This window comes from Triticum urartu, chromosome 7A, assembly GCF_056163025.1.
Source record: "Triticum urartu cultivar PI428250 chromosome 7A, HENAU_Tu73, whole genome shotgun sequence".
NCBI lineage: Eukaryota > Viridiplantae > Streptophyta > Magnoliopsida > Poales > Poaceae > Triticum > Triticum urartu.
Genome location: NC_141879.1, coordinates 563372688 through 563387888, shown reverse-complemented (window position 1 = coordinate 563387888; position 15201 = coordinate 563372688). Strand labels below are relative to the sequence as shown.

The 15201-nt window shown below is 48.4% G+C and overlaps 2 protein-coding genes across 3 annotated transcripts; one reads left to right on the top strand and one right to left on the bottom strand.

Moving 5' to 3' along the window:
• Nucleotides 1-4732: 4732 nt before the first annotated feature.
• On the top strand, nucleotides 4733-9003 carry LOC125525644 (uncharacterized). 2 transcript variants are annotated; one of them, XM_048690646.2, is made up of 8 exons: nucleotides 4733-4999; nucleotides 5144-5529; nucleotides 5627-5809; nucleotides 5973-6034; nucleotides 6722-6875; nucleotides 6959-7030; nucleotides 7132-7242; nucleotides 8390-9003. In XM_048690646.2, exons 2-8 carry the CDS (start codon nucleotides 5299-5301, stop codon nucleotides 8726-8728), a joined length of 1152 nt encoding a protein of 383 aa, XP_048546603.1. In that variant the 5' UTR covers nucleotides 4733-4999; nucleotides 5144-5298; the 3' UTR covers nucleotides 8729-9003. The 2 variants fall into 2 exon arrangements, with proteins under 2 accessions (XP_048546603.1, XP_048546602.1); XM_048690645.2 differs by having other exon boundaries at nucleotides 4734-4999; nucleotides 5158-5529.
• A 126-nt stretch (nucleotides 9004-9129) lies between these two features.
• On the bottom strand, nucleotides 9130-10554 carry LOC125525645 (uncharacterized). Its single transcript, XM_048690648.2, has 2 exons — nucleotides 9685-10554; nucleotides 9130-9598 (listed from the first exon to the last, which is right to left on the bottom strand). The coding sequence occupies exons 1-2, from the start codon at nucleotides 10410-10412 to the stop codon at nucleotides 9463-9465; spliced, it is 864 nt and encodes a 287-aa protein (XP_048546605.2). The 5' UTR covers nucleotides 10413-10554; the 3' UTR covers nucleotides 9130-9462.
• Nucleotides 10555-15201: the final 4647 nt, after the last annotated feature.

Below are 15201 nucleotides of genomic sequence, written 5' to 3'. Positions count from 1 at the left end.
CCGTGAGATCCCATCTAGGGACCTTTTCCGGCACCCTGCTGGAGGGGTATTCGACCACGGAGGGCTTCTACATCAACTCTATTGCCCTTCCGATGAAGCGTGAGTAGTTTACCTCGGACCTACGGGTCCATAGCTAGTAGCTAGATGGCTTCTTCTCTCTCTCTCTCTCTCTCTCTCTCTCTCTCTTTCATTCTCAATACCATGTTCTCCTCGATATTCTTGGAGATCTATTCGATATAATACTTTTTTGCGGTGTGTTTGCCGAGATCCGATGAATTATGGATTTATGATGAGGTTATCTATGAATATTATTTGAATCTTCTCTGAATTATTTTATGCATGATTGTATATCTTTGTAATTCTCTTCGAACTATCGGTTTGGTTTGGCCAACTAGATTGGTTTTCTTGCAATGGGAGAAGTGCTTAGCTTTGGGTTCAATCTTGCGGTGTCCTTTCCAATGACAGTAGGGGTAGCAAGGCACGTATTGTATTGTTGCCATCGAGGATAAAAAGATAGAGTTTTCATCATATTGCTTGAGTTAATTCCTCTACATCATGTCATCTTACTTAATGCATTACTCCGTTCTTTATGAACTTAATACTCTAGATGCATGATGGATAGCGGTCGATGTGTGGAGTAATAGTAGTAGATGCAGAATCGTTTCGGTCTACTTGACATGGATGTGATGCCTATATTCATGATCATTGCCTTAGATATCGTCATAACTTCGCGCTTTTTTATCAATTTCTTGGCAGTAATTTGTTCACCCACCGTATTATTTTTTATCTTGAGAGAAGCCTCTAGTGAAACCTATGGCTCCCGGCTCTTCCATCATATAAATTTTCGATCTACAATATTAGTTTTCGATCTACTCTTTTTGCAATCTTTTACTTTCCGATCTATAAACCAAAAATACCAAAAATATTTACTTTACCGTTTGTTTACTTTCATCTATCTCTTTTAGATCTCACTTTTTCAAGTAACTGTGAAGGGATTGACAACCTCTTTATCGCGTTGGGTGCAAATTGTTTGATTGTTTCTTCAGGTATTCGGTGACTTGAGCATTGTCTCTTACTGGATTGATACCTTCGTTCTCAAACCGAGGGAAATACTTATCTCTACTTTGCTACATCAGCCTTTCCTCTTCAAGAGAAAAACCAACGCAAACTCAAGAAGTAGCAACAAGCTGGAAGAGCAGTTCTCCGGCATAAAAGTCGATTGGGTGGCTCGCCGAGCCCGTCGGATATGAGCGAGGCAGCTTGATGCTCCACCTGCCTCACCTAGCCCGGCAAAGCTAATTGCCGCCCTAAGGCGGCATGTGGTTCAACAACTCACTGCTCGAAGCCAGCTCGCAGAGGAGTGGAAAGTTGCTCCATCCCGACATGATTGGGAGCACGACGGCACGGGCATCGCCGCCTCCAGTGCCTGCGACCGCACCATCCGTCGTCGATGCACGTGTAGCCGCACCATGCACGCAGAGAAAGAAGTTGGCTGCGCAGATGTCGACAAGGTGGTGGCCCGCACGTCCGCGTCCGCCGCCATCATCGAGGAGAAGTAGAACACTGGAGGCCGCCACCGCTTATATCCCATGGAGGCCACCGTCGGTGCGTCACCGGCTTGTACAACCAGTGACCTATCCGGTCTTTATCTCAGACCATCCTAGGCACACCCATCTGGGCTCCATAGAAGTACCTTCCCCTCGGGCTGAAGTACCCTCTTTGCCACTCCGATGAGTGGCGTAGCCGGACGTAGGGAAGATACATGGGAAGAATATGCCTCCGGGGCTCCTGGCAGTCCGGTTAGCGGCTGCCGGACATGGGGAAGACAAAAGGATCCATCGCGACCGGTCGTAGACTAGTGTAGTGTATCCGTGTCGTGGGAGTGAAGCTCCGCGCAACTGTACGTGCACATAGTTTTACATTTTTAGTTAAAATATGTCCAAAATGTAACTATTTTCGTCCGGTTTATATGAAATTAGTCATGTTTATATGAAATCTGGCCAAGTTTGCATGAATTTCATCTGGTTTTTTGAAAAAGAGTTTGAAATGTATGTGGCTAGCGTTCGATGGCGGCCTCCCGCATCCGTATCCGCGGACTGGTCCCTCCTGTTCGTGAACGGGTACGGGAGGAAATTTGCGAGTTGCCGTTGGAGATGCCCTTAATGGCCGATCAGTCTGGGCAGCTTTCCACCGGACTGTTTGGCCGCTAATTTCCTACTCCCACCGCTGCTGCTCCTCTCCTTTATTCTCCTCGACACACCTCCACAGCCGGCTGTCAGGACGAACAAGTTTCACAACAACAAGTGATTCTGCACGCATTACTTCGGATTCGGCAGGAGCTCCGGACCATGGTGATGCCGCCCATGGTCTCCTGCCCCATTGGCATTGATTGCTCCCATGGTCAAGATGGAGGTGCTCTCCTCGGAGGAGGAGGAGCAGCAGCAATCACCCCTCCTCCCAAGGCCGTGCGGAAGATCGAGTTGTTGCTCGAGTGGTTGCGCTTTGGCCGGAGTCCAGCGCCGCCCTCGCGTCCACTTTCGACCAACCACAAAAATCCATATCGGACGCTGCGCCAAGGAGGAGTCTCCATCCCCAACGCGCGTCTACCGGAGACATCATCCCCGCCACGGGAAGGAGCTGGCTCCATCGTTGCTGCCCCGTTGGCAGTCCGGGAGCTAGCGGTTCCCCGGTCGCTGTAAAAAAGGAGAAGCCCTCTTTAGACCGCTAAGGCCTTCCACTATATACTTGGTGCCACATTTCTTAAAAGCTAGCCACGTATACGCAGATGGCAGTTGAACTTTTTATGGCACCGGTCACACAATGTGAAAGATTTCGCATCCACTCCAGCACGGCCTGCATGCATATAAATTAGTAATATATCTGCCCAACTTACCCAAGGACCAGTGTCATGGGGTGTTGCTTCACATGAGAAAGGACCAAGATGCGCTTAGTTTATTGGCTCATCGAATTTGGCACCGGAGCAAGTAGAAGCATCGATGCCTAGAATTTTTTACTTGGCACCGGGCTGGACAATGTAGGGCATCGGTGCTAAATGTCAAAAAGCAAATTTGGCACCGATTATGGCCTACATAGTGGAAGGCCTAACGCACGACCGCCTCGCCTAGTACCTCAGTGGCAACATCGACTCCTCCTCATCCATGGTGATTGCAATCTCTAAGGCGACACGTCGGGCGTCGCTCGAGAGGTCGAACATTGCGCCAGACTGGGTCCTCGCGGGCTCCACGCTCATGGAGGCCTGGGCCATCGACCGGTCCAATAAAACCGTGGAGACCTCCTCTTGCCACCGACGCTAGATCAACGACCAACTCTTCAAAGTGTGGCTAGAGGAGTGCGAGCGCTTGGCCCAGCTGAAAGGCATGGGCACATGCCGGAGTCCACTACCGCGGACGATCGTCGTCGCTAGGACGAGGTGCCCAAGGCTTCGTGCAGGCTATAGAAGTCGAGCGGTTGCGTCGCGAGCGTGAAGTGACGACTGATCAGGGTTGCCACAACGCGTGGCAAGGCTTCCACCACTAGAAGGACGACTACTATGATGACTCAAACGATAGCGGCAACGTGTCGCGGATGACGAAGGAGGTGCCAGGGACCTCAGAGCCCATGCCTACCACTCTACGAGGTCCCCGTCCGGTACCTCGTGTAGTTTAGTTTTTTTTATTGTCCAGTTTAACTGAAACTTTGTTAAATTTCATCCTTTTGATTGTAATAATATATCAAAATCTAACAATCACCGACTTACATGAATTTTATTTGTTTTTATTATCTATTTTTTTAAAGATCCAACATCGCTGGCGTTCATTGATAATAGCAGGAAGCAATGGAAAACGACAAGGTGGTGAAGGTCCTAGGACCGGAGGATCCGAAGATCAAAGAAAAAGAAAAAACAACAGCCCCAAAAGCTACAACACAACACTCCACACGATCCATACTAGGCAGTGCAGCTCCGACTCTGACGGTGAATTACTAAGGAAACTAGACAGGGGTGGCGTCACGGAGGACCACCGAACGAACCACCTATCACGCGTCATCGTATACCGCCGGCCCTCCCCATCACGGCTTTGACTTCACAGCAACAGACAGTCGAGGCACTCCCATGGACACGCCGGAGAAGAAGAGCCGACTACCACAACCAACGCCACATCTCAAACATTGCTCACCACCGTCATCATTGCCACAGAAGCCACCGTGCACATTTGACAAAACATTTGGTATCTTCGGTTGAATAATGACCACCCCTATCACTGGTCTGCACGTGCCACTAAACATTTTCTATCCGTTATAACGAACCGCGTTGAAGTCACCCTTTGAAAAAAAAGACCCATGGCAGATTCAGCCAAGCAAGGAGATCGGATGCAACTTTCTATGCGGCGTTTCTTAGGGCGGAACTAATCCATCAAGTTTAAGTTCTAAACTTGTCCCCGATGCTTGCATTTTTTTGATTTATTTTAGGTTTTACGATGATGTTCGTTAAGTGAGAAAAGACGTTCATGTCGATTATGAGACGCTTTTGATGATTTTTGTTAATCTTAAGATGTTGCTCTGGCTCACTAACTCGAAGGTCTTCGTAAAGATAGGGTGTACATATATGTCTGTAGTGGTGAGTGTATGTGCCGATTGTATGTGTTAAAAAAAATGCAACTTTTTCTCTCCTCTTTGCAACCAGTGTGGAGCCAAAGCTAGCTGCACACTGCACGCACAGTGTTGACGCGTCTCCATCTCAAACTGAGCTGGTGGGAGGTCTCCCCTCTGCTGTCACATCCCAGATTCACCCCTTCTCCTCGTTGCTTTCAGCCGGCTTGCCCTCCTCCCTCCCCAGTCTCCCCTCGTCGCCAACCCCGCCACCGCCGCCGCAGTTGCCGAAACCCGCCGCCCAGTCCGCCACCCCGAGAGAAGGAGGTTCTCTCCTTCATCGCCCCTCCGTCCTCTCCTCCGCCGGGCTCGCGGGGAGCGAAGATCCGCCCGGACACGGCTCCTCTTGCTGGTAAGCAAAGCCCTAGTACTCGTTGACCGCTGTTCCTTTGGCTCCGGTCTTCTCCCAGATCTTTGTTCTCCATGGCCGATCTCGGCTGAACCCAATCCCGTTTCCTCCCAGTAATTTGGCGTGGATTGACCCAACTTATAGCAGTATACTTTCCGCAGATTTCGGGGGTTGTTCTCTTGCCGCGGCGAGTTTTGAGGATGATGAGCTAAGAAGGTATAGCTCGTGCAAGCCGCCGCCCCTTTATTGTTTCTGATAAACCGCTGAGCAGGCGAGAGTCTTGCTTGAGGTGGTAGTGAGAGATGGATGCAGTGTCCGAGGTTGCGGATGCCATGGGTGCATTGGGCGTTGACAATGGGGCGAGCCAGAAATTTCTGCCCAAAGACAGTCCAGACAGCGAAGAGTTGGCCGATGTGGCGCTTTCTGGCGAGAGTGAGGTGATCAATCCACCTGAAGAGGTGGGTGGGGAAGCCACCTCGCCATCGGAGGACATAAAATCGCAACCGGAGGACATACAGGCCAGGGTTCCCAAGGTGAGAGCCTGCCATGTTGGTACATTGTCCTTGCTGAGATCTCACATAGATGGTTTGGTGATAATTTTGTGCTTTCTGCCATTTTCATGTGTTCTAGGGAAGCCAGAGCCGTTCCCCTAAGGTTACCAAATCACAGCGCCAGAGCCCGCGGAGCGGCGATAAGAGTCAAGCTAAGAAAAACACTCCGAGTTCTCTGTCCACGAAGGCACCTATTGCACGAGTTTCTGATCCAGATTTAGTTGATAGCTCTTCAAGCAATGGTGATGCTGATGTTAAGAAAGTAAGTTCATTTTTCAGTTCAATTCCCCTATCACTTCTTGGATATTGCACACACATTTTTATAGTGCTGAAATGCAAAACTCTTTGTTGTCCAATATGAGGATGCAAGGGTATGTCTAATGCATTTTGATCTTACTAGAATTGATTGGTCTGTTTTGATTCAGAAGGCGGAGAAGAGCAATTCTCGACCAGTTGCTAAGGAGAGCTTGTCGCTGGAGGATTCAAAGTACGTTGTTTGTTTGTTCTTGTGTGTATATTGTCTCCTTAGTTGTATCTGTTTTATGGATTTAACATCCGCAATCTCTGTGCCCAATTATGGTAGGCTGCACTTTTTGTAAACTGATTAATATGAGTGAAAACAAGTCTCTATTTATGGTACAGCTGGGACAGCTAGTTTTTGTAGTAGCACGAGTTAGTAAGGAAAATGGTTTTTGCATACCATAAAGGGTCTGATACTAAAACTATGCGAAAGCCGAAAAGGATTGCATTCATACTTAGTGTCCTTCTATTTGTTAGGTTACTTTTTGTTTGCTGCCGTGCTACCAAATTTTTTAGAAGTGATTCTTGTTGCCATATTGAGAAGTGTCGTCTCAATACATTTTGCATCTATAAAACCTGAAGCACTCACTGCATACTCAATTGGATACTGTCATCTTTAGCCTTTGGATGAGTCTAGCTATATACTTACTCTCCTAATGCACTTGGATATAACCACCCTCTAAATGCATCCTCCATCTGTGAAGCCTTAAACTGTTAAACTCCTTTCTGTATTGTCAACTTTAGCATGTGCACAAGTCTAGCTAATTCCTTTACTTTAAAACTTACTTTTTTCCGTAAACCCTTGTACTACTTACCTATTGCATTTACATTATTAAAATAGTTTCTTACAGTCATATTCTCCATTCAAATACAGGGAGAAGAGGAAAACTCAGAAAGCATCTAACCAACGTGTTGTAAAAAATGATGAAGAATCTAATTGTGAAAGAGTAAAACCTCAGAAGGTTGGCAGCACCCCTTCATATGGGTTTGCATTCAAATGCAATGAGAGAGCTGAAAAGAGAAGGGAGGTAAGTTGTTCTTACATAACTTTTACAACTTGTCTTTTTTTTTTAATCTCATGCCTTTGCTTACCCATTTTGCAATCAAGTAGTTCTACTCGAAGCTCGAGGAGAAGATCCATGCACAGGAATTGGAGAAAAACAACATGCAGGCAAAATCAAAGGTCCGCATTCTTATTTGTCATTTCCTCAAAATAAATCCATGATTTTTTGTATGGTCCATTGTAATAGTGTTAGCTTTATTTGTTTGTTTATCACCGTGCAGGAAATGGAAGAAGCTGAACTCAGGCAGCTACGGAAAAGTTTGAATTTCAAGGCAGCACCGATGCCCAGCTTTTATAAGGAACCACCAGCTCCCAAGATTGAGTTGAAGAAGGTAACCGTCTTGACCCCTGCTCAGGGAGAGCTTCCTCCTTCCATTCTGTCAAGTGAATTAAGAACTGAATCGGTCGCAACCAGCCTTGTAGACCTTATTAATATATTTGCAACCTGTATAACTGTGAAAGCAGGGAACTCCTGAATGCAAACTTTTCTTTGTTGTCTTGTGGAAACTTAAGTCTTGCTACAATACCTTCATATATAACCAAAGAATACTGTAATTGTTTTTTTTAATCAATACTTGGATTACATAAGAACAGCTTCTGCATTCTTCTAGTAAGATCTAAAACTACACTTACTACACCTAAATTGTGATTCCAGTAGTGCTGCCTTGCTGGTAGCTTCATGTATACATGTCATGATGGTAAAGCCACAAAAGACAGCCGGGAGCATGGCTGGGTTGCATGGCTAATCAGGGAGAGGGTTAGACGAAGTGGACATGATATATACTTCCTGCTTAATGAAAATAGATGCACCAAGGTGCTGGCCCTAACAACCGAATCGAAAGAAATGTCATATCCAAGGAAATATCTTATCTCTAATTGGCTGAAGGCTGAAGCTAAGGGTTATCTTATCTCTAAATGATACTATTCCCAACTAAAAGATAAAATGTATTATCCCTAGCACATGGGTGACCAACCCACATCACATACAGCTGTCACATGGTTATGCATGACTACTTCGTTCAAGAATTCTGGAGAACGTTCTATTTGCAGCCAATTTTTTCACGCCGAAAGCATTATTTTCTGTAGCTAGTGCAGTTGTACTGTAGGTGATGGTTACTTCATCAGCTGTTTAGGAGATTCCATTTCTTGTAGATATTATGCAAGTTTCTTTGATTACTAAAATGAAAATCTCCATCACCACATGGTCCATGTCTCTTGCCACTATATTTGAGTAAATCTGAAACTCAGTTAGTTATTTGATTTACCTCTTTGATGAGTTTGTGCAAGTTGACCATCCCTAATTATTATGGAGTTAACTGTTAACAGTATTTAAAAAATGGACCGTTAGTTTTCCTGGTAGACAGGTGGTTCAAGTTTCTACCATGATTTGCACTAGCAATTTTAACTCGCAACATGTAATGCTTATTGGTGTGTCCTAGCTTCTGAAGAATACTACTTATCCACTGCTATTCATCGTAGGTCCCTACCACCAGACCTCGATCACCAAAGCTTGGTCGCTCAAAGAACACAACTTCAGCAGGCACAGCAGTAAGTACCAATCCTTCAAGCCGTCCAGTTCGTCTGAGCCTCGACCAAAGGGCCTCCCAAAACAGCCCCAAGGCAGCACCTGCTCCGAAGAAGTCCCAACGGAAATCTCTCCCCAAATTGCCGTCAGAGCAGACAGGTTCTGTTGACATTGCAACTTCGATATCTTCTGCAGAACAGCTAGAAATTAGCAAGTCAACTGCAACTGCAGATCCCATCCGGACGCCAATCCGTGCTCAAGTTACTCCAGACGACCATGTGCTCAACGCATAGAAAACAGTCTTGAGTCCAGTCTTTCGGAAAGCTGAGAGTCATGCCTCAGCCTCCCATGTCTGCATTTTTGTCATTTGGGTAGTAAACTTGTGGCTGGTATCATGTGCTTGAATTAGTGTGATCACCTGGAGTTTGAAGCATGGCAAGCAGCCAATGTACTGTTTATCTTCTCAGTTTGCGTTGTTTTTCAAACAGTACAAGGGAGTGGTGTTATTTGTAGTTAGTAACATTTGCATATGACTACCTTGTATTTCCAAGCCGCGAGACTTCTTTTTCCTGCATGAGTTTTCCCTTTTCTTCTTTTACTGCAAAATTTGTGCCAATTTTGCTATGAACTTGGTGCATTCAGTGTAATTTTGTGTTCTGTTCCTACATGGAAGATGGATCTGCTTCTGCTGAACTGCTGGGGCAATCGGTTCTGGCATTTACTGTAATTCACAAGTGGTACATACACCACGTACACCATGTTATCAGGAACATTCTACATGTACAGGCACAGCAAAACCTTATTAGGCTACATATTTATCCTGCAGTGCTGCAGATCCTACCAACCTTGGAAGCGTACTGCTCACACAGGTAGCCGGACTTGGTTTATTCAGTTTACAAGCTGCCGCGTCCCGGCCGGCGACGGCGGTGGCGGCCTCCCTCAGAGGCCGCTGTGATCGTGGCATGTCGCTCTTCCTTGCAGAGTTCCAGATGTAGTTTGTTTACTGGTAGTGAGATTGATTCTTCGTCTAAGAAGCCGCTCTGATGGAGGATGGCTGCGCTGCCCCATAGAACGGCGGCGACCCCGCCGGAGGCTGCCCGTCGTTGAGACCGTCTTCCTCCTCGGCGTCCCACAGGAACCCGGCGTAGGATCCCAGGACATAGCTGCAAGAGAAGCACAGCGAGAAACTGTCACGCATGCCAAGCAAGGAAGCAGCGAAGTGGCGCGCTGAGTTGTTTGGCTGACTGACCAGTCGTCGGGCGCGGCCTGGACGGCGCGGCTGTAGTAAGCGTCGGCGCGCTCAGCGTCGCGGCTGGTCTCCCAGACGAGGCCCGCGTACATCGCCAGGGCGTCGCCGTCGCCGGGGTTGGCGACGATGGCGCGCTCGCAGTACTCCTGCGCCCTCGCCGCGTCCCCCTGCACCTCCTTGAGGAACCTGGCGTAGTTCCCCAGCGGCAGCGAGTTGCCCGGGTTGGCCCTGATCATCCGCCGGTAGTGCGCGTCGGTGGCGCCGCGGTCACCTCCGTCGCCGTCGCCGTCCCCGTCTCCTCCGCGGCCGCCCTGCCAGCCGCCGCACACCCTCCCGCGCCCGCCGCCTCCCCCGACGCCCTCGAGGAGCGCCAGGGCTCCGCCGGCGCCGGCCTCCTGTTCCTCCCCCGCGGCGTCCAGCCCCATGCTCGTCAGCAGCCGGCGCAGCGGCACGGCCGCCACCCCGACCGCGACCACGTCCTCGTCCTCCTGCTGCGCCTCCTCCTCGTCCAACTCCTCGAGGAAGGCGGAGGCGGCCGGGAGCTGCACCGGCGCCAGCAGATCGGCCTCGGACAATGCGCGGCACAGCGCCCCCTGCTGCCTCGGCCCGTGATGCCCCGCCGGCGACGCCACCGCGAGGTGCCCGTGGCCCAGTACATGCTCCACCGCCGCGGCCGCCGGCACGCGCGCCGCGTTGAGCAGCGGCGAGGACGCGCTCCGCAGCAGCATCACGGCCACCCGCGGTCTACCCTCAGTCCCTCACCCTCACCCCAGAGAGAGAGAGAGAGAGAGAGAGAAATATCTCAGGCGGACTGGCAGCGTACGGGCAAGCGCGTCGCGTCACTCACTGAGTCACTGACTGACACTGCGGGCACGGCTGGCGCGAGATATATATCCGGCGAGCAGGGCCGATGAGGCACGTGATGAACGCCGACGTGTGGGGCCTCGACTGGGCGCGGCGGGCCCGTGGTGGTTGCGGCCGCAGCGGGGGCGGGCCCGGGTAGGAAGAGGGGTCGGGGGCGACGGACGGACGGTATGAGCTCCGGGCTAGGCGACACAGCGCGGGGTGGTGGGCGAGCGCGACGGCCCACGGCGTAACCCGCGGCTGGCTCTTCCGGTGACTCGGTCTGTGGGCAGCCATTACCCTGGGGCGTCCAGCACTCTCCAGCTTGGCTTTGCGGGGTGAAAGTGAAACCGAGCAGCATGCGGACGGCAGGAGAGCGGCGGTTATATGTGGCGCGAAGGAACGGAGCGGTTGGTTATCATCGGCAAGGGAAGATCCAACCCAATGGTTCTGGGGCGCAAAATCTTCCATTGGAGTGTAGCCGTGTAGGGGCGGACCCTGATGGGTTGTGTACCCTTGCGTGTGAGTGATGGACGGTGATGGCGTGCCGTTGTTGCGTCTCTCCGTGCTTGAAATCATGCTAAGCCGTACGAATGGATGGGCAATCGGGCATTCAACAATAATCGTTCTCCAAATCAGTTCGTATATAAGCTACAAACTAGAAATGCATCTCATTAGAAGTGCACACCTCTAATGAATACTGCAGCTTTAGGCTCAATGACGCCCCATTTTCACGCTCTCAAAAAATAAGTAGAGTACAATTCAAACCTGAATGAAAATATATTATCACAACATCTTGATTCGAAACTTAAGAATTCAAGTACACACACTTGAACTACATATCAAATTTAATGTTTTCCAGACTTAATCGTTCAAATTCGAACACAACATATGGTTCAAATGAAATAACAATCCAAAAGAAAACATGATAAAAACGTAAGAATCAAGTGCTATGAAGTGGCCAACGGTGCTCAATAAGATTTTCATGGAGCTGGTTGTATGCTTCTAGGTTCTTGATCCTTCAATGTGCTTGGAGAAATGCTTGGATCATGTTTGCATGACGTTCAGGCTCCGCCATGACATCATTGTAGACGCCGCAAGTTCTCCGTGTCATCTCTCTCGACCTCTATGATCATGTTGTGCAAGATCACATATGTTGTCACGACCTGTTAAAGGCTTTTAGGCTTCAAACTCAACATGGCCACGGATAAATGCAAAGCGTTTTTTAAGCACATCAAAAGCTCGCTCAACATCCTTCCTAGTAGATTCTTGGCACACTAAGTGAGATTTCTTGTTACCTTGAGGATGTTGGGTCTTCACAAATGTGGCTCAAGGAGGGTAGATACCATCAACAAGGTAGTGCCTCAGGTTATACTGTTGGCCATTGACAACATAGTTACAAGTTCGAGCATCACCCGCAAATAGCCTTGCAAAAGGATGGGATCATTGCATGACATTGAGGTCATGTTTTGGAGCCAAGCATTCCAAAGTATGCATGTTAGATCCATAGATCATGTGATCTAACTGCCTCAATATTGATGGTTGGGATCATGTCAATGTTGTTTGTATTGACATTTCCATGCCACATGATAATTGTTCCACGTCCATCTTCTCCCCCTCCATCATCTTCATCTCATAGAAACAAACCATCTTCTCCTCTTTCCGGTTGGCCGCCAATGACCTATTTACCTCCAACATCGCAATTAACTCCTCATTGTATGCTCGAACAACATGCTTCTTGGCTAGCTTTGAGTTTTTATTTCCATCTGTCCGAAGTTGAGGAGTGGATGGGTTCTCTACCAAGTCATCGTCAACTTGTGTGTTGGGCCTTTGCCTCTTCGATGTGTTTGAAAGTTCCTTCTTGCCCACATCTCATTTCCAACTAGCACCCTATAGCAATGAAATCATCTACATCATCATTCAATTGCTCACTACAATAGCAAATAAAGAACCTAGCAATCAATATCAAATCATGCATCATTCAATTGAGCAATTGCAAAATAAGAAGTATGTTTGTTCCTTGCAGGGATATCCTTGGGAACATCGGCTTCACTCTTTGTCTCGTCTGAACCGGTCTCATCTTCGGCCACTAGAGGTGGAAGGGTCATTGCGCGACAAGGGATGTAGGATGGTGGTGGTGGAGCTACCGACGACCACCTCTGGCGACCGATAGCTCTCAATCTCTTCACTTGGCGTTTGTCGATTTGGTCCTTGTGGTGCCAAACTTGCGATTGGCGATGGGTCTTCAACGTTGACGAGGGTGGCGAAGGGTGCAACGATGGTGGAGTTGTCCATTCCAGCGGTCATTGGGGCTAGGGGCAACCGATGGAGGGCAAGTGACGGTGGCCGGATCGAGCGGCAAAGCAGCGGATGAGTGGGGAGCAACACAGCGTGTTCCCTTTTTCTTTTTCTGAGAAGTGCCCATTCTAGACTATATTTGAGCTAGTGGGGTGAGTCTTAAGAGGGGGAGGAGGGAGGACTATATCTGCTAGATGATACTTAATCGCTAAAAACAATTCCTCTAAAATATAATACTCCCTGTATCCCATAATGTAAGACGCTTTTTGACACTAGTGTTGTGTTAAAAAAGTCTTACATTATGGGAGGGAGGGGATAGCTTTTAAGGGATCTGCTATAGTTGCTCTTAGAGAAGGCTAACTACCTAGGAGACTGGTTTTAACGCTCTCATAAATGATGTATCTTTCTTTGATTATCTGTGAAGTGTGCTATGAAGGCTTTCCTAAATAAACCTAGGAGGCTCGTTTCTGTACACATGATACTCGACAATTAGCATAATCATACGGCGGTGCGCGTCGGTTGGTTGGTAGCGGTTAACAGTAAACACAAGTTGGTAGGCAAGGCAACTGAGGGAAAGTATCATGTGCTCCCAAGCTTGGTGTACTCCCGGTGCTCCAAATTCAGAAAAATAATTTTTAAATGTTTCAAAAAATTCCCCCCAAAAAATGTGAATGTCCATAAGGAATGTGACTACAACCCCTCAAAATTTCATATCCAAACTCAAAATGCATATTGAGAAACAAAAAAGTGAAATCCGGATATGAATAGTGTCAATGTTGCTTTTGTCTTTTTTTTGCTAGATTTCACATTTTTATTTGTCAATGTGCTTTTCGAGTTTGGACCAAAATTTTTTAAGGGTTGTAGTCACATACTTTATGAACATTCAGAATTTTTGTTAGATTTTTTGAAACATTTAAGAATGTTTTTTTGAATTTGAAGCACTGGGAGTACCCCAAGCTTGGGAGCACCTGATATCTCCGAGGCAACTGAAGGAGTGTGGGTAGGGAGGGGTGACATGGGACACACAAGTCTACGTGCCAGTTTTTCTTTTTTGCTTATGGCTGGCTGTAGAAATAAGTTGTCCCCTCCCTGATCTCTAGCTTATTTTAAAAAAACCAATCTAAAATTTTACTAACTCCGTATATAAACACAAGGCGTTTCTTAACTGAAAAACATCTTAAATTTAGTAATGAAGCTTCTATTTTAGAAGCCTACTAATTATTACTAAGCTTCTAAAAAATAGATTGGACTTCTAGAATAAACTAGGTATAGTCCATCTTATTTTCGCAGCTGGTCATAAGGGCATCTTCAATACCGACGTCCAAACCGTACACCATACCTATCCGTGGACTGGGGAGACCAGCCTGTGGATATTGATGGAGAGCGGCCATCCAACTATAGCCATATACATTTTCAACCAGATTTCAACAAATCGAACAAATAACATACAAACCAAGCAATTTTTATCTAAACTGGAGCACATTTATTATTATTTTTGACATTTTTCAATTAGAAAAAGCGATCAGACCTAAACCTAGCCTGTGGCGGCGCCCATCCCTCACGTCCTTGTTGTTCCCTTTCGGCGATCACCGGGTCCATCTTGCTGTCTTCATGAGTGGCGTTGATAAGATCCGTGAAGTGAAGGTGCGGGTCGCCGGCGGGAGGAAGAGTAGAATATGGGAGACAGACTGACCCATTTGGGACTCGAGGCCTCGCCGCCTCCCATGCTCTACTCATCCTCATCGTATACGTGTACATGCAGACACTCTCCTTGTGCCACCGGCGTGGCCAAACGTTGTTTGGCGGCACACTCTCCTTGTGCCACCGGCGTGGCCAAGCGTTGTTTGGCGGCACGTAGAATGTGCAGCTGACGGCGTTCTCCCACGGTTGCCAGCTCCGTCTCCACGTTCGGCGGTGTGAGCGTGGGCGGCCTCGTAGAGTGGGTTCGTAGTGGCCATGGCCGACAAGGTTTCCTCGCTTGCGCGCTCGACATAGATTTGGCCCTCCGCCGACCGGTGCTGCTCGAGTAGGAACAACTTAAAAACCGTTGCTCCTCCCGCGCCCGCCAGAATGTCGACATAGGCGCCGTCACCGGCTACTCCTCCGCCATGGCGGTGTTGAAGTGCGTTTGTGCTAGCTCCTTCGTGAAGCCACCATGCACAGGCGCAAGCTGCAGCTCAGAGTCGTCGTCGGAGCCTGTCTCCATTGTGGAGTTGTCATCGGCCTCTATCCGAAGAGCTGGCCGGCGTACCGGCCTCTATCCGCGTCGCATGGCGGCTCTGCCAGCCGGCCGCAAGGACGGCCACCTCACGCTTTTGCTTTGTCGAGAGGCTCTCCCACAACGCGTTCTCGCTCGCGGTCATGATGGATGTGGTA